Source organism: Fonsecaea monophora (assembly GCF_001642475.1).
Source record: "Fonsecaea monophora strain CBS 269.37 chromosome Unknown Scaff147, whole genome shotgun sequence".
Classification (NCBI taxonomy): domain Eukaryota; kingdom Fungi; phylum Ascomycota; class Eurotiomycetes; order Chaetothyriales; family Herpotrichiellaceae; genus Fonsecaea; species Fonsecaea monophora.
This window is the reverse complement of record NW_019174078.1, coordinates 44,249-62,166: the sequence shown is the minus strand read 5'-3', so window position 1 is coordinate 62,166 and position 17,918 is coordinate 44,249. Positions and strand designations below refer to the sequence as shown.

The 17,918-nt window shown below is 53.6% G+C and overlaps 6 protein-coding genes across 6 annotated transcripts; 2 read left to right on the top strand and 4 right to left on the bottom strand.

Moving 5' to 3' along the window:
* Positions 1-1,141: 1,141 nt before the first annotated feature.
* AYO21_11182 (hypothetical protein) lies at positions 1,142-2,476 on the bottom strand (the record flags this gene model as incomplete). Its single annotated transcript, XM_022661079.1, has 2 exons — positions 1,142-1,775; positions 1,824-2,476. The coding sequence occupies 2 exons, from the start codon at positions 2,474-2,476 to the stop codon at positions 1,142-1,144; spliced, it is 1,287 nt and encodes a 428-aa protein (XP_022506622.1).
* Positions 2,477-6,583: 4,107 nt separating this feature from the next.
* On the bottom strand, positions 6,584-8,288 carry AYO21_11181 (hypothetical protein; the record flags this gene model as incomplete). Its single annotated transcript, XM_022661078.1, has 2 exons — positions 6,584-7,055; positions 7,156-8,288. 2 exons carry the CDS (start codon positions 8,286-8,288, stop codon positions 6,584-6,586), a joined length of 1,605 nt encoding a protein of 534 aa, XP_022506621.1.
* A 2,710-nt stretch (positions 8,289-10,998) lies between these two features.
* Positions 10,999-13,999, bottom strand: AYO21_11180 (nucleolar complex protein 2; the record flags this gene model as incomplete). Its single annotated transcript, XM_022661077.1, has 8 exons — positions 10,999-11,181; positions 12,475-12,672; positions 12,731-12,872; positions 12,920-13,046; positions 13,105-13,178; positions 13,241-13,520; positions 13,619-13,743; positions 13,806-13,999. 8 exons carry the CDS (start codon positions 13,997-13,999, stop codon positions 10,999-11,001), a joined length of 1,323 nt encoding a protein of 440 aa, XP_022506620.1.
* Positions 14,000-14,182: 183 nt separating this feature from the next.
* AYO21_11179 (hypothetical protein) lies at positions 14,183-14,833 on the bottom strand (the record flags this gene model as incomplete). Its single annotated transcript, XM_022661076.1, has 3 exons — positions 14,183-14,361; positions 14,405-14,543; positions 14,675-14,833. The coding sequence occupies 3 exons, from the start codon at positions 14,831-14,833 to the stop codon at positions 14,183-14,185; spliced, it is 477 nt and encodes a 158-aa protein (XP_022506619.1).
* A 780-nt stretch (positions 14,834-15,613) lies between these two features.
* AYO21_11178 (hypothetical protein) lies at positions 15,614-16,946 on the top strand (the record flags this gene model as incomplete). The annotated part of the gene is made up of 2 exons (XM_022661075.1): positions 15,614-15,866; positions 16,615-16,946. 2 exons carry the CDS (start codon positions 15,614-15,616, stop codon positions 16,944-16,946), a joined length of 585 nt encoding a protein of 194 aa, XP_022506618.1.
* Positions 16,947-17,124: 178 nt separating this feature from the next.
* On the top strand, positions 17,125-17,715 carry AYO21_11177 (hypothetical protein; the record flags this gene model as incomplete). Its single annotated transcript, XM_022661074.1, has 1 exon — positions 17,125-17,715. The coding sequence occupies one exon, from the start codon at positions 17,125-17,127 to the stop codon at positions 17,713-17,715; it is 591 nt and encodes a 196-aa protein (XP_022506617.1).
* Between the last annotated feature and the right edge of the window lie 203 nt (positions 17,716-17,918).

Below are 17,918 nucleotides of genomic sequence, written 5' to 3'. Positions count from 1 at the left end.
CTTCTTCTTCTTCTTCTTCTTCTTCTTCTTCTTCTTCTTCTTCTTCTTCTTCTTCTTCTTCTTCTTCTTCTTCTTCTTCTTCTTCTTCTTCTTCTTCTTCTTCTTCTTCTTCTTCTTCTTCTTCTTCGTTATCCTCGATTACCTGAGCCCCCTGGTTCCCTTGTATACAGTCATCTCTTGTCTCGTGGAATATGTCCCCGTTTATTGAGAAGGGCTGGGAAGGCTATAGGATAAGGTATGCGGGCAAGGTGGGTTGTGGGTTGTGGGAGTTTGGACCGTTGGGAATTGTGGTGTGGTGCAGGCCATGTTTCCGGCAGGAGTGTGGTGAGCGGTGTGTTTGTCTCAAAGGGGCTCGTGTTGTGGGTTCTGGCTGTGTAGTCTCTGATGCACTAGCTGGGGATGTTGGTTAGGGAGGACCATGTACTATGGCCATCCTTCCCGAGGCCCGACTTGCTCGACGAGAAGCAGGAACCCAAGCTGGAAGCCAGATTATCCAGCTCAGCGTTAGCTGACCGGCCGGCAAAAGTGAACGAACAGCCACGTCTTCTGATTGGTTGTCCTTATCGGCGCTTATCGATTGGCTAACTAAAAGACAGATGACGTGACTTTCATGGATCTTAGTCATTCTGATCCTGATTCCATCGGCAACATAACCCTTCCACCTTTCCATCTCCGCCTCGTCCTCGCCGCCGCCACTCTTTTAACTGACTCAACTTCCATCAACAGCAACATCAAATTGATCACCAACAGCCTCATTTCATTCTTCTGTGACATAGAATCCACCTGTGAACAACCCTGATCAACACTTGCGGACGACAAGGGGAAAACGTCATCCGTCTGGGCTGAGCAGTGATGTGAGTTTGCCTGAGGACCTAAGAGTCAAACGAAACGAGGCCATCTTCACATACGAGCTACATACTCGGTATGAAGCATTCACTGAGGGCGGATGTGTTACCACGAATAACCATTGAAATGCACTGAAAGATATTACCTTTCATGAAAACCTAGCAGTAACGTCAAGGTCCCCTCCCCCTGAGCTTCTGATCACCTCTCTCCTGGCGAGCTTCGAATACCGGATGCCATTTCTCCGTCTGATCTTCGCTCTTTCCTCAGCTCTTCGTATTCCTGCGTCCCACTTCTCTTATCCTCCGAGTCTCTCGATTTCCTGGTCCAACTGCTCCCTCTCGTCTTCGAATATCTTGCATACCTGCTCCACCCTCGTCCTCCGATCTCTAAGTTCCTCTAACATCCGACGGCGCTTTCGCCCCAGCCCTTCGTCTTCCTGCGTCCGATTCTCCATCTCTCGAGTTTCTTCAAATGTCGACGTGACCGACCCTTCTGGCTGATCCTGCTCACTTATCGGAGCTGATGTGACCGACCCTTCTTGAGGGTCTGGCATCTTTGCCAGAAGGTCTTTGATTCTCTTCACATGCGCTGGAAGGAAGTCCTCCTTAGCCTTTCTGACAAATTCATAACACTCCTTTCCAGCGATGAAATTCTCCCATATGCCCCGAGGGCCTAGACGGGCTTCCCTAGCTATATAGCGATGGAATGTCGTTTCCGCTCCTTCAATGATGGGATAATGTCCGCTTATCTTGATGGTTTCACGGTCGCGAGCAATTGAGAAGAGCAGGACCTCGCCGCTCAGCCTCGATGCTTCGTCATCTCCCAGGACCCGCGAGTGTAGGTTGATAAGGGTATCGAGGGCGGTACTGCAGCGTTCCGTCAAAACCTCCTCAGCTTCAGACTTGAGAGTGTCATCCACAACGACTTGACTGATGAGATGTGGAAAGAATAAACCGCCTACGAATCATATTAGGTACTGCTCGGGGAGAAAGGATTTTAGCTTTTCAAGCTCTGCTGTCGTAAAGAGTTTGGCTTTTAGGCCGAGGGTCGTGGTTTCTCCAGGCCAGCCAGGCGGCCATGACTGACCCAATAGGCCCTCGAGGAACTCGGGAATACCCGTTTCAAAGTGCGGCTCGTCGTCATAGTGAGCCTTCAACATCTCTTTGATGAGTTTCTTGCTGGCCCGGGATATCGAGTTGGGACCGTCTCGCTCCTCGGTTGTTGTTGTTGTTGTTGTTGTTGTTGTTGTTGTTGTTGTTGTTGTTGTTGTTGTTGTTGTTGTTGTTGTTGAGGAATGACGACTTGACGACGGACGCTCCGACGCTATGATGGAAAGGTCCGTTGGCCACTGGGTCGTGGCCGCCCAATGTGCAACTGGATCACTTGTGTCTTCTGCGGGCTCTGTCACCACTTTCGCTTTCTTCTGTGTGGCAGCGGTCACCGGACCGCTAGCCTTGCGCTTCTGGCTACGCTTCGGGAGGCGTCCGCCTCTGCGTGAAGCGGTCACCGGACCGCTAGCCTCGCGCTTCCGGCTCTGCTTCTGTGTGGCGGTCACCCGACCGCTCTCCTTGCGCTTCTGGCTGGGCTTCGGGGGGCGTTTGCTTCTGCGTAGAGCGGGAAGAGGAGCCATGAGGGCTGCGTGTGCTTTGTTTGCGGATCGGAACCTGTGGGCGGTGTAGGGCAGGGTGGTGTTGGTGTGGAAAGAAAGGCCTGTTGGGCTGTGTCAATAGTAGACTCAGGCTGGTGGGCGACGTTGAGCAGAAGTGCGCACCGGTATGGAAGAAGAAGCCTTGCTGCTGGCTTCTGTCTACAGATCGAAACCGGCAGGTGATGTTGGGCAGAGGTGCGTGGGTGTGAAAGAAGAAGTCTTGCTGCTGGCTTCGTTTTGTCTGCAGACCGAAACCAGTAGACTATGCTGGGTAGAAGTGCGTGGGTATAGAAGAAGAAGCCTTGCTGGCTTTCTGCCTTGTAGAATAGAACGATGCGGTGAGGCTGTCAGATACGGCGCTACACTGAGTCAGGACTAGCCAGAATAGGGGGTTGCCTCTAATCGGGAATGTTTAAGCGAATAATCTCCACTGCGGCACTCAACAAATATAGATTTCCTTGGCTAATCAAGTTATTCCACGTACGTTGCCGCCCGAGTCCGACTACATGTCACACGGGGCGGGTGTGGACGTGGAGATGGAAGAGGAGGGCAAGGGGCTCACGTCGGCGCTTCGCAGACGGAAACCACCTCGACGAAAGTGAAAGAGCTGGCACAACATTTGATCTGCCGGAGCGGCCGCAGTAGGGGGGCGTTCTAACTACGGTACACGGGATCTGCCCGCTCAAGACCAATTTCCTTTTGGCACGTTTCTTCGGGGAATTTGGCTGTCATTGATCGATTCACGGTGATGATGTGCCCCTGGTAAATGCGACTTCCAGTGTAATGGGGGAGTCTACAGGCTGAAACGTGATTGTGGCCATAATTTGCCCGTACACTGTAAAGGGTGTCACTCCTGACTCCTGATTGGCTGGATCTCTGACAGTGGGTCCGAGACTCCTTTTTTTCCCTTGATCCTTCGACAGGATCTATCCATCTGTTAAATTAAGAAATCAATCAAGTAAGATAGTTATGATCAAGTCATGGAATTATCTGATCAGGACTCTCTATGCTGTTCTGTTATTGCTGTGCGATAGACCGTTGCCCAGCACCATGCCCACCGCCGGACGAGTTGATGCCGTGGGCCAAGAGTCTGGCCCCACTTTACTTTTTGGCCCGCTTTGCACCAACCCAGCTCCCTTCGTTGCCCTTGATCACTCACTCCTCTGAATACTGCGCGTTCCTGCGACCGACGAAGCCAGCCCGGCCAACTGTTGCAACCTGCCGTTTCCCTCCCTTCTCCCCCTCGATGAAAAGTCCACGTTCCGAAACGAGGAAACGACTCCCCCAACCTTCCACATCATCAAGATTCCCTGTTCTTGTGTCTGTCTAGGCAGGCAGCCAGCCAGCCATTTCAGGGATGCCAGCAGGTTTCATTGTGCCGAGAACACGCGGTTCCCTACGACTTACTTTGGCCTTTACTTCGCAGAGAGGAGTGGACAGGACAATCCACGACCTGGGTCAATGATCGAGCCGCCACGACCGCGGACGTCGCTTGATTCCACCGAGTCCAACATCAACGCATTCACCGAGCGCAGTTACGGCTTCACCTGAAGCCACAAAGACACGACTCCCATCCGAGAATATCGGTATCCTCGATGGATGGCAGGACATATTAGAAAAGAGAAAGACGCGCTGGAATCTCCATACAAGAAGCTGGCGGGACTCTCAAAATCGCACCGATGATTACAAAACTGTCACCGCTCCCTTCCCCCGTCTCCTCTCCGATTTCGAGCCCGATGCATGCCCAACCCCGATCCCTACCTACCAGCGACGACGACAAAGACGGTGATCCCTACCACCTCAATGCCGAGAGCGAACTATGATAAACGACAACCGTGCCAAAATTGCCAGAGGCTAACCGTCAATTCCGGCCTACGCAACCTGGATTGTCCCTCCCTCCCAACATGCACCACTGAACAAGACCTTCCCCAACCCGACGAAGAGCTTCGGCAGAATTCTATCCTGGCCTTGAAGGGAAACTCTACCAGTGTCAAGACGAGTTGATGGACGCAGAGAGATACACGCTTCTGGTTCTTCTTGCGTGCTGTCAAGACTGGGGAGGGGGACAGCTTGGAAGACAGGCCAGTGCATTCCTTCCTCCTATCATAATCCGATTGGAGACGACGGTCAAGGGATGCCTGCGGCTGGTGAAGCTCTTTCCCTCCTCCGCTCGAACAGACACGCAGCCCCAGCCTTCTACAAGTACCGCTCGCCAGGGAGGAGGGGCTCAACCTCTACGAAATTGATCACGATCTGGTTCATTCGGGCTCCGAGCTGAGGGGAGCGGCGGCTTGCAACGTCTGGCTAAAAAGCAGATGGGGTACTACTCCCGACACATCGGATGAACCCTCTTGCACAAAATGGAATTGGTGGACTGGGAAACATACTGCCAATATATCTCCGAGTCGCGGGCATAGCCCTCATCAAGACGGAGTAGGATGCGGGGAGGTAGAAGAGAATGCGAGAGAGGGGAAGGGGAAGGGGAAGGGGAAGGGGAAGGAAAAGAGGATAAAGTGGGATGAAGGGGAAGGAGATCAAGAAGATGATCATTGACATGGACTGGTACTACAAACCAAGAGGTTGAATAAGGCGGGGGGGAGGAGATCACGAAGATGATCATTGACTTTGGATTGGTACTACAATCCATCTGGATAAAAGAGGGAGAGGAGAGGGAGCAGCTCAAGAAGAGGATCATTGACCATGGACTGGTCCTACGGTCCAAGTGGATGGAGAGGGGGAGAGGGAGGAGATCAAGAAGAGGATCATTGACATGGACGAGTCCTACAAACCAGGTGGATAAAGCTGGATGAAAGGGGGAGGAGGTCAAGAAGATGATCATTGGCTTGGACTGGTATGACGATCCAGCTGGATGAAGGGGGGTTGAGGAGAGGAAGGAGATCAAGAAGATGATCATTGACATGGACTGGTACTACAACCCAGCTGGATGAAGGGGTGGTGGGGAGATGAAGAAGATGATCATCGACTTGGACGGGTACTACAGTCCAACTGGATAAAGCTGGATAAAAGGGGGAGGAGATGGAGGAGCTCAAGAAGATGATCATTGACTTTGGACGGGTATAGTCCTATAATCCAGCTAGGGAATGCATTGACTTTGGACTGGTCCTACAATCCCTCTGGAGATTACGCTGACCAGGGCAGCAGGCAGCAGACACCGGGCGGCTCACTACGGCGGCGGCCTAGCTCGGAAGGATCCAGATCCAGATCCAGATTCAGGGCCCGACTCTGATCTGATGTCCACGCATCGATGGGCTGAAGAAGATGAAGATCAAGTTCACCCTCCCTTCGCAATCTCTCAATGACGATCCCGGGCGAGAAACTCGAACTCGAACTCGACATGGATGTCAACGAGGACGAGGAAATAGATACGGGGACGTGGACGTGCTCTACTCACAAGGAACAAGCCACAGCGCCGGTCCAAGTGGCTACTAAACCCAAATGCTCATCATGCTCTACCCACAAGTCACGGCGCCTATCTAAGACTAAGACTCCTCTGTGATCCCAGGACAAAGGGGTTCGGTCATGTTTCATGGCGCATGCCACTCATCACGCCGACTTGTCTTTTCTCTATTCAGGTCAGAAGTAGCATGGGCCACGAACACTTTGTTCCGGAAGACGAGGATTGGAAAGCCGGTCCGGTCCAAGCTCTACAAAGGAGAGTGTGTGTGTGTCGAACAGCGAGCCACGGAGCGAGGAGAGGAGAGAGCTCTACACAGCGAGAGATACAGGTCGACCGGTCACGCGAGGGTAGGTAGGAGAGGGCCTGAGAGGTAGATCATTGCCGACAGTGTATTACTGCTATAACATACAAGTGATCATCGCCGGACGAGTCGATGCTGCTGCAGAAGATGATGGCTACATTCCCTTGTACCTGGAAGAATGAAGAAGAAGAACATGACGATAACGACGACGACGTTGCGAGACCTGTCCATGGAAATACGGCCCCAGACGTACGAGTCTCATCCAGCCACCAAACCTCGTCGCGCCTCGAAGCCCCAAGACAGGGCCCCTGGCCGATGACATGACATACTATCCGACCGCCTCGCCGCAGTTCAGGATCAGGACATGGCTTTAAGCATCCGGGACTCCTCGCAGCAATCCTCCGGTGAGCCTCTCCAACTCTTTCTTGTGATGTTGAATCTTTTCCTCGAGGGTTGTTGCGGCGGCCTCACGGTCATCGATTACCCACTGTTCCGCGGGACTTTCGGCCTTGTCCTTGTCCTTCTCGGTGGTGGTGGTCCTCCTCCTCTTCGTCGGCCGTTTGCCGGTGATTTCACCCCGCTTGCACCACTTGCAAATGCTCTCCTCGGGATCCGGTCGGTAGTAGTTGTGGACACGCTCTTCGTGCCTCCAGGCGTGGTCGCTCCGATGAAAGCCGCGTTCGTGTCGTTCGCAGTCCTCGAAGATGCAGAACCACTGGACCTTTCTGAGGTGGAGGTGTTCGTGGTGACGCATGAGGGCGCACGGGCTTGAAAATCCGTCGCGGTTCGTGCACCCCTCGAAAGTGCATTTGTACGGGCGCTCGTGCTTGTCCATGTGTTTTCTAGATCTTCTGGTGAGTTTCTTGCATTGATTGCATTTTCAATTTGGAGAGAGTTTTTTCCAAAAAGAGAGAGAGAGAGTAAGAGGCTTTTTTAACTTACTTCCAAGCATGGGCGCGCGGGAACCTCTCCTCACAATACTCGCAATCATACATGCCGTCTGCGGCGTTTGGAGTGGCGTTGCGTTCGTACATCTTCACCGTGGGGACACGCTTCTCGGGTAATTGACTCTTTCCCAACGATATGATCTCGTCGGTGTCGTCTTGTTGAAGAGGTCGCGCCCATGTTATCTGGTCGTAGGCTGTGGGCCGAGAGGATGGTGGTGGCGCGGAGGACGGAACGGTATAGTGGACGTCGGGTCGGTCCTCGATGAAGATATAGGATCGAGCGGAGGATGCGTCGTTGTTGTCGGCTTCGGGTCGAGCGGACGGGTCCTCGATGAAGGTATAGTATGGAATGGAGAATGCGTTGCTGTTGCCCGCTTTGGATCGAGGGGGGAACGGGGCCTTGATGAAGGCAAAGGATGGAGCGGAGGGGTCCTCGATGAAGGTATAGGATGGAGTGGAGGATGCGTTGTTGTCGGCTTCGGGTCGAGAGGACGGGTCCTCGATAAAGGTATAGGATGGAGCGGAGGATGGAGCGGAGAATGCGTTGTTGCCTGCTTCGGGTCGAGAGTACGGGTGCTCGATGAAGACAAAGGATGGAGCAAAGGATGGAGCGGAGGATGGAGCGAAGGATGGAGCGGAGGATGGAGTGGAGGATGCGTTGTTGCCCGCTTTGGATCGAGGGGGGAACGGGGCCTTGATGAAGGCAAAGGATGGAGCGAAGGATGGAGCGGAGGACGCGTTGTTGTCCGCTTCGGATCGAGGGGGGGACGGGTCCTCAATGTGTTGGAAGGCAGAGGATGGAGCGGAGAATGCGTTGCTGTCGTCCGCTTCGGATCGAGAATCCTGCGCCGAGGATGCGCCGTCGTCTTCGAGATAAGACAAAAATGACTCCGTGGGTCCGTGGTCGTTGGTGCCAGACAGAGAAGCTTGAACGGCGAGGAGTAGACCCCCTCCATCGAGATCCATTGCGGTCTGGTCACATGCCGTGCTGCCGTTCCAGGTCGGAGCGGTGACGACATCGACACCTTCCATCGACCAGTCCCCATCCAGCCCGGCTGAGGGAAGGAATAGACCTATCTCTGTCCCATCACCAATGCCGCCCCAATCAAAAAAGGCTTGGTCTTCCATGGCGAAACAAACGGCTTGGTTTCAATGGTTGATGATAACACAGGAAAGACTGATCTGGTGAGCCGCGCCAGGTCAATTGTGGCAAGGCGAGGAAAACGGCGAGGAAAACGGCGAGGAAAAAAGGAAAGGAAAAAAGAATTGTTCAATCCAGAGGAAGGAAGAGAGTGGGACGATTGCCATAAAACCCCGAGTACGGGTCAGAGGCTCTGTCTGGTTCGTCAATAAAGGCCATGCATGTGATGGTAACACGGTAATCTACCCCAGAGTGACATGGGCGGTCCGACGGTAAATTGCTAACAAGGAAGAGAGAATGCCATTTCGTGGAGATTGACACGACGAACGAACGAGGCGTTGTACAGCAAAACCAGGATGGCATTGTGATTGAAACATGGATGGTTGAGTTGGACGAAGCGCAGTTCCGGGGGGTAGAGAGCGCGCCGTGGCCATTGGGCGGCGCGTGGGCATGTCCAAACCGGGATCAGCACTTGTCTTGTTTCGGCGAACACTTCAAACGGCTAGTGGTACACCACCCATGTGGCATCTTCTGCGAACTACATGTACCACCGTCCAAGACCTGATCTCCGATCGGGATCCACAGCGAGGAGCCAATTTGGGGCGGACGCCATGTGTCCCAGCGTGTCTGTCTACGATTAGATTAGGCCGTATGTGTTGGTGTGCTTGCGTGGGTGTATGATGTGGGATGGAAGATGGACAGAAAAGACGGAAAGCTGGTGGATTGCTGGTGACTGCTCAGTCGTCCCTCCAGCTTTGGGTTTGAGATGACCGGATGGCCAGTTGGATCGAGGGAAAGAGGACAGGAGCGTGGAGGCCCTGACACCCAGCTAGGTGGGCGGTAGGTGGTAGTCAGGCGGTACAGCAGTGGCTGGGAACGGCAAATTGGCACCACGCACCCTGGAGACCTGAGGGGAAAAACAGGGTAAGCCATGAGAAAGGGCAACGCCTCATTGGGTCTTTGTGTGGATACGTTGTGGGCGCCCCCTTTTACGCGTTGTTGATTAGTGGCGTTGGCGTGTGTTGGCCTAGCGCGTTTCTCATTCGCTGACTGGATGTTAAGCCTCTCCTTATCGTGTTTGACCCACACACACCACCACCCTGTTACGCGTGTCGCCCTCGTGGAGATTAGCTGGGTTAGAGGGCGACTGTAATCTAGGCAACTCTTTCGGCTAAAAAGTCCCTGCTGGATGTGATTGGGCGTTGTTGGCGTTTCGGGCCTTGTTGGAGGCTCAATCAAGTTGTTGCCCACATGATTTTCCAGTCACTAACGGAGCACTCGCACTCGGCTTAGGATTGATCGCCGCTGGGCTTCCACGAGTGTGCCATGTGCACTGTGGCCCTCGTCAAGAGTAACCGATTGATGATCCCATGGCTCTCCTCTAATCCAACACTCTTCCTTTTTGACTAGGCGCGTCAACACGACGGCTCACAAGACACGCTGGGCACTTCTAACACCCAGACGGCCATCCGAACTCTTTGGGCACGACACGCCATGCATCATGCATCATGCATCATGGCGCTTCTGAACCGCTCGTCGCACGCCGCACGCCGCCATGCTGTGCTATCTGATCTATCGTTCTTTCGATGCACCGCGGTGTATTTTGCAGCACACACTTACGGTCCCGGTCCTGTCGGTTCAGTCGTTTTTGAGGCTGACGATCGCCCTGCAGGGAGGGCTCTTTTAGTAGGAAGTAGGAAGTAGTGTCACCGCCGAAACTGGATCCATCCACGACGAAAAAGGCGTCATTCTGAACCAAAGGCACATGCACGGTAGTTACCAAGTACTCACTGCATCCAACGCTGTTGACTGTTCCCCCAACCCTACCCTGAGTAAAGATCAGGTGTAGTTGTAGTCCTTGGATTTTACTCGCCTGACTGATGGTCTGGGTGGGTGCACATTGCACCTCGTTGCACTCGGTCTCCATTAACGGCGCGGGTGGCCAAGCTCGTATGTATGTGCACTACGTCTTACATTCCCTTTTTGGACTTTCTTAAAAAAGTTTGCGCACCAGTTTCCCTCCCGTGCCATCCGCTGGCTGCTCTTGACGGCCTGTTTCAATTTCTTGGTCGAATCGGTGCGCATTACGCAGCCTACGTAACCTGTGAGAATGATAGATTCAGGCAATACTTGATATACGACATGACATGTGTTGCAATGTCCCGCTTACTGAGCCTTTTTCCTCCTCCGACCCGAGTCCCAGTGTGCAGGTCCAGCCATCCTCTCCACAACGCGATATGTCCTGTTGTTGCTGGTCGTTCGCCACCTGCCGATCGCAGACTAGAGTTGCGGGAGCGTGAATCACGTCATGCGACGGATCTGCTCGGGTGACGTCACCAGCCATTTCGATCGTTTGTATCTTCTTCTCCTTCTTCGCCATCTCCCATGGCTTTACATCCTCCCCGCCCACGGGAATAGTGACGTTACCGTTGCCCATCCATCGGAACAAAACCTAATCACCCTGGCTGGGTTCAAAGCTCAAGACTTGAAGGAAAATGAAAATGTGTGGTGGCTTTTGCCTCCTTCTGCTTCTTGTCCCTCCCCCTCTTCTCTTTTGTCCTTTTCTTCTTTTCCCTCCTCTCCTGTTCCGCCCTCTCCTCTTCTCTTTCGTCCTCTTCTTCTCTTCTCCTCCTCCGTCCTCTTCCATCCTCTTCTCCTCCGCCGCCCTCCTCTCCTCTAAAGCTTCCTGCCTACTCTTTATCGCCACCTGTTTCCTCTGTCTCTCTCGATGCGTCTTTGGCTCGTAGTGATCGTGGTGATCGTGGTATCTTCAAGATTCTCCTTCTTGGGATCGGTGACGGCCACTATCGTCACTGTCTCCCGTTCGATAACGAGTCCGGGCTTCGAGATATCGTCGGTATAGTTCTCGGGCGTGGGGTTCTGCCGAGAGGTTGTCAAACTCGTCGTTAAGGTCACGTTTGGGGGTATTGCCTGGATCCGTGTCTAGGTACGTTTCCTCGTATTCTTGATGGTTACTTGCCGTGGCGCTTGTTAAGGAATCAATCGCAGGAGCTGGATCACCGGAGCTGGTGTTCTTAGGGGAAGGATTTTCCGTCATCTCGGTGGTGGCAGCGTGATCTTTGTTAGGTCTCGTTTTTTCACGTCGTGCTCGACAGGTTCAGGCTGCTGCTCCTACTCTTGCTCCCTCTTGTCACCCTCGTCAATCTCTGGGGACGTTTCGATCACGTCGGAACTGGAGGATGCTGAGGACATATGGTCTAGGACGTCGTTGAATAGCCGAGATCATCCATCAAGTCGCTACAGCTATCAAGAACACCCTCATCATCTTCCACGTCTTGACCAGCCGAATCGTCTATTGTATCAGCAAGCGCACCCTTCGTCTTTCCGCTGTTGGAAGTCTTGAGGATCCGAGGCTGATGAATCATCATTGCTTCCGCTTCTCGTCGAGTTCTATTCGCAGTGGTGTCGTGCGCCTGTTGACGATCTTCAACGCTAGGTGCAGGATGATATTTGTCACGAACACCCATGTGACACTGCACACTCGGCTCAGGCCGCCAGCCAAGCGAGTCAGGCTGACAGCCAAGCAGCTGGCTTAGCGCGTGTATATAGCAGGAGGGATCATACCTGTCAATCTTGAAGAATTCTTCAAGCGCGTTGACATCTCCATCCAGAGGCTAGTTATCTATCATTATTGATCCCATGGTACACACATTCACCCTCCAGTTAGGTAACTGGTCTGAGAATATTGGTCAGTACGACTGACTTCCTAATCGAACTGAGTGAGTACTCCTTATCTGCGTCGGTCGTCCAGCCCATCACCATCAGACATGTCAGCGCGCACCCCTGTCGTACTCGTCCGTGGAGTGGTGCTTTTGGGGACGGTCTTCTTGAGTATTGCAAAAGTCCTTGGTATCACGCCATTTTCTGCTCGCCATTGGACAAGTACGACGTCGGCTTAGTTTTCTCGGGGTGTGCATTATGCTGGAGCTGTCCGTCGATATCGGATCCAAAGGAATCATACAGCGGTTTGTTTGAAAGCGGGTTCGTCTCTCTCTCTGTACCAACATTGGCGTTGCTGTGTGGATGGCATGGCCTGCTGCTATCGTTGTCGGACTCACTCTGACAGTCCTGGTTCCAATAAACGAAGAAACAGACACACTTGGTCATTGATCTATTGCTTAACCTTTCCTGAACATCCCGATATGGCTTCACAAGGCCTCGGTGTCTTTTGAACAAGTGTTGGCTCGAGGCGGTATGAACACGCTCAACGGGGACTTGACCACGTCCGCGCCACTTGACGGTGTGCGCTCGGCTGGGCTTGCCGTCCGCTGCCGGTTCCATGGAGTCGTGCTTCTCGGCCACGTTGACGTCTGCTTTCACTCCGGTGATCTGCTCTTTCGAGTCGGGGTTCTATTTTCTTTCGTCCCTGAAGGTCTCAGTGGACGATTATCAGGAGATCCTGCTGGACCGTCTTTTCGCCGTCTTGGGCTTTCTTCCTCTGCCGTCTTGCCGCCTTTGCTCTCTTCCTCTGCTCTCTGGTCAGATTCTTGATCGAGCTCCGACAGATACGTTCGGCTCTGTTGAGGAATCGGACGAGTCCTGTACCGGACCTGACGACACGAAAGAGAAACGACCTCTTGCGAGACTGTTGAGTCACGCAACCACATCGCCCCACGGAATGACAGCGCGATACCGCTCGAGCATCTTCTCGCCTCCGGAAAAGTCCAACACGTTGACCCAGAACGCCAGCGTATGGACGTGCCGGCCGACTCGAGCCACGTCCTCTGTGACGCTGTTTATCAGGCTCCTGGCATTTTCCACAACATTTGTGTCGAGTCGGACCCTCGGGCCCCATTTCGTGGACCTTTGCAGTGTACGACAAGAGGATGCAGACCACTTGGACGGAGATCATCTGCCTGTTGTTGATCACAGAGTCAGCGCCCCAGCTCAGGTACGTTGTCGTGCGAGAGATTCTTACCCAACTTCGGCCTTCTCTTTGCCTCCATCCTTCGTACTCTTGTCGGGGGCTTTGACAGTCGGATCAAATTCTGGCGTGGATCTCTTGGCCGAAGATGGTGGGAAGGCGACAAGTTGGGAGACTTCGAGCCAATCTTTCAAACAGCTACGGTCATCTCCCTGTAGGCCTAGACAGGAAGTGACAGCCGGTTCTGGGGTGTCCTCGGTGTCCGATTCCGAGTCTGGGTAAACAACGAATTCTCCAAGCTCATTGTCTGGTTTACTGGCGGGCCTGTCATCACCTACATCCGATTCTCTCGAAGAGTTATTCCAGTGCGTCCTCTATCTCCTCATTCTGGTGGCCCGCTAAGCAGCGCGCCAGGGGCCAAAGAATGCAAACGTCGCAGGGCGTCTCTTTTGACAAGGCCCAGAGCGTCGTTTGCACCAGAGATGTCGTCCTCTTCTCGGGCCTCAAGATCGGCTGCGTCCTGCCAGAGCTCACGATCGCTTGGAAAGTGGGTGCTCCTGGGTGAGGTCAGTATTGCGGCAACTTGGCTGCCGGGCAATAGGGGCGCAGGCCAGCTTACCATCTGCTCAAGATCAACGCCTTGTATCTCACCAAATCGTGCTTGACGGAGCATTGGTCCGTGAGACGAAACACGGTGTCACCCAGAGCAACGACGGTACAAACGCAGACATATCCGAGGAACCCACTTGATGCTGTCGTCCGCGTGTTCTTCGGACGCCTCCTGTGGGTGATAAACAACCTTAGGGAACCCATCGCCCGAGAACAACTTCAAGACTCTCTGTTCCCGGAGCAAGATGGTCGCCCTTCTCGTGAGAATCCCCGAGCACGGGCTGCCCGGATATCGCGGTGAGATGACTGAATGTGTCGACCAGGATCTTGACCGGATACATCGTATCGAGAGCCAAAACCCCGATATCCGGACGCGTCGTTGATGCCTTATGCAGTGGCGTGCAGATAGGCGAGACAATTTGACGGATACAGGGCGCCCTGTGCCTGCAAGCTCTCCAAGCGCCGGTCGAGTCTCGCGTCGGCTTCATCGACAGTGGTTTGCGTGTTCCTGGAGTCGTCGATATGTGGCCGATCTCTGCGGACACCGAGATGGAACTTTGCGCCGGCTGCATGACCAACGAGCAGCAGCCAGTGCTCGTTACTCCGAACATGCCAGAAACGCGTCGGGCTCCTGCTGTGATCGGACCTGGACGGCCGACCACGAAGGCTGGATGCGGTGTCCTCTGGTCATGGGGTCCTGGATAAACCCGGAGGGTCGTATCAGGGATGACACAGCTGCGGGCAAAAGCTGGTGAATCAGAAGCCAAACCAACAAAAGGGACCGCCTTGTGTGTGACATGGCAAGACACGGCAGACCAGGACGTGTTACTATGTTAAAGGGTGACGCCGGCAGTCGACTCGAGTCGAGTCGAGACTCACCGCCCCAACCGCCCTGAAACGAGAAACGACGCGTCGAACGAGTGACAGCCAGCCTGATTGCGCGCACCCGGCGGTGTCGTCGTCGTCTCCATCCTCGCCCCTCGCCCCTGTTCCCCCAATACCAGTTCGGATTTCGGCATCGCCATGGAAAGGACCCATTGTCAAGCAAGGCCTACCCACAAGTTGGTAGTCGCCAGCCATGGATGGACGGCTACAAATTGGTCCTCCGCTTTGGTTATGTGAACACGCCCCTCTGAATGTCCTCTGTTATTTCTGACCCCGGGGTCTCCGAGCCCGTCTGCACCGAAGGAGAAGAACGGTTCTCGTGAGGCCGAAGTCGATGGCTTCAGCACATGGCGGGAAATCAAGGTTTGGTGGATGCGATAATGTCGGCGGCGGTTGTGACACTTGGACAGACTTGGAGCCTGGCGGGGAGGTTGGAGATCACATGGAATGCTCAAAAGCGAGGAAGGAAAGTGAGGCAAACCTTTCTGTTTCGAAGAGCATTCGGAACGGCCAATGTGTTCAAGAGAGACTTGCTGAGAAGTGACTGGAACAGCGAATCGATGATATCCCGCCTGGCTTGGAGAGCGACTCGGAGGATCTCCTGATCTTTCGCAAACGTGAATGGGAAATGGACGAAGAAAACGATGCGTATTCAACACGTGTCGAAAGAGAAACGCGAGGGAAAGCGCCTGTCGTCAATTCCATCCGCATGGGCGGACGGCAAGAGGAAGTTTCAACTTGTCGAATATCGAGGCGAATGACCGATCAAAGCCTGGCCAAATCTCATCGCCACGCCCATCAACGGTGTGTTCCAACAAAACGGGGAATCCCCCTCACCGTCAGTGGACATCACAGTACTATCTCCGCTCGGCAAGAGAGTGTGGATCGTAGCTCTCCTTGCTGGACCTCAGTATAGGAGACGAAAACGCTCTCATGGATGGACACAGGCGCGCTAGTGAACGTCATGAGTCTCGACTCAGCGCGAGAGAGATTGGCAATGCATGCCGATCGAAGAACAAGGAGGAGGGGACGCGATCTCGTTCAAGGGCGAATGGAAACCATTTGATCGGCCTCGTCTCGAATGTCGAAGTTGAACTGATGGGCATCAAAGTTGGTGCCCCCTTCTTCGTTGCGGATCACATTGATCTAGAGGACAAGCTCATTTTTGGAACGCCGTATCAACAAGGTGCGCGAGAGACGATCAAGTGGAATTCAGACGGCACCTGTACAGTCGGACTCGTCTTGTGGATTAAACGAAACATGAGAGAGTTCTGTTTAAGCCTACTCAATGGCTTGACGGTAAACAGATCAGGAGAATTCGCTGGAGGATCTCTCGAAGGTGTAATGAAGCGACGTTGCGACAGTGGACGCGAATCAACAGTCGACATGAGAAGATGTTGAACTGGACGACTCGACAATCGCCCTTTCGTGGACCTTGGGCGAGATCGGTCGTGTGAAAGAAGAAGCGGCACCACCAGAAGAGATCCGAGTGGTTGATCATGAATGTGCCATGGCAAGCGACACCTTTCAACGTGCCAAAGGCCCTCCTTGAGCCTGAATTTGTCAAGATCATCCAGGAGAGTCGGGACCGAGGCATACTCGAACCAGGCTTCGTGGCTTCCTTGTGGGCAAGAAGGACGACAAACACCAATCGATCAATACCGTCATGAACTCGAACAAAGTTACAGTCCGAGGCCCAGGATCACCGCCATCTTCTGATGCGTCTTCTGAAGAATTTGCAGGAATGCACATGATTTCGTCGATTGATTCGGTTCTCAGGATATGATCAGGTGTCCCTCGCGGAGCATTGTCGAGATATTACAGGCATTCAGACACCAGTTGGACTGTTTCGGCAAACGACGCTGTTGCATGGCTTGACCAACTCGGTTTCCCAGTTTATGCGCATCTCATACGAGATTCTGGATCCCCGACAGGGCGTGACCATTCCTCGACGACATGGCGACGAAAGGAATCAAGGACCGATTCTGACAACGCTATTATTGCGCCTGGTATTCGCAAGTTCGTTCTCGAGCACATACAGAACCTTGATCGAGTCTTTGCCGATATCGAAAGGGCTGGCGCAACCGTCTCTGGCGCGAAAGCGTCGTTCTGCATGGCTGGCGTGAAGATTGTGGGATATGTTTGCGACAGGTTTGGTCGACACGCCGACGCGAGCGAGATTGAGAAGATTGTGACGTGGCCAACTCCCAGGGAACTGCGAGGTTTCCTTGATATCTGCGCGTTCTACCGCGTTTGGATTGATTGATTCGCTTTCAAAGTCAAGGTCTATTGCATGTTGCTGAAAAAGAGCGCCATTTGGGACTGGACTAAGGTGGTTGGGAACCCAAGATCGCCTCAACAACTCCACCGGCGCTGTTTACCTCGATTACACACACCCCAGGCACAGGACTCATCATCGTTGCAGCCGACGCAAGTTTGTTTGGATGGGGTGGCGAACCAAATGTCCCAGTTCACAAGAGGAAACCCAAAGGAACAAAGGCCGGCCGGCCAGATTCGAGAGTTTCCAGGCATATGGTCGCAGTTCTGAAAGCAAATACGCCGCCGATAAACGAGAATGTCGCGCAGTGCTGAAGGTGTTGAAGACATTCAAGAACTCGCTATATGGAGTACATGTCCGCCTTGAGGTGGACGCTTTGACGCCGGCAGCGGAATTGAATCGCTCAGCAACGGATCTCCCTGGCGCACTGGTTACTCAGTGGATTCCTTGGATCCGATTGTTCGATTTGGAAGTCAAACGTGTGCCAGGAAAGAAGAACGTCGTCGCAGATGCACTTTCTCGACGCCCTGCGATAGATGCAGATCGCGCGGAGCTGCAAGAAGAAGAGGACATTGATGAATGGGCGTCGAATCACCCGAGTTCCGTACGACTCATGTCCATTCGCGTCTCCTCTGACAACGCTGAAGGTTCACAATCCCAACGCCGGGGTGTGATTGTCAATGAAACCGCTATGGAAGGAGAGTCGAGTACCGGACCAGAGATGAAAGCAGACGAATATGGCCAACGACCATGCTAAATTGCGGAATTCCTCCTGAATGATGCCCGGAGACTTGAAGGAACGACAATACCCGAGCATAACAAGTTCCGAAAAGACGCACTGCGGCACTTTGAGCGAGGTGGTCACTTGTTTCGACGTCCGGACAGAACGAATCCAGCTCGTCGCGTCTTCGATGATGCTTGGCACAGACGCCTCATCATGCAAGCGATGCACGATGATAG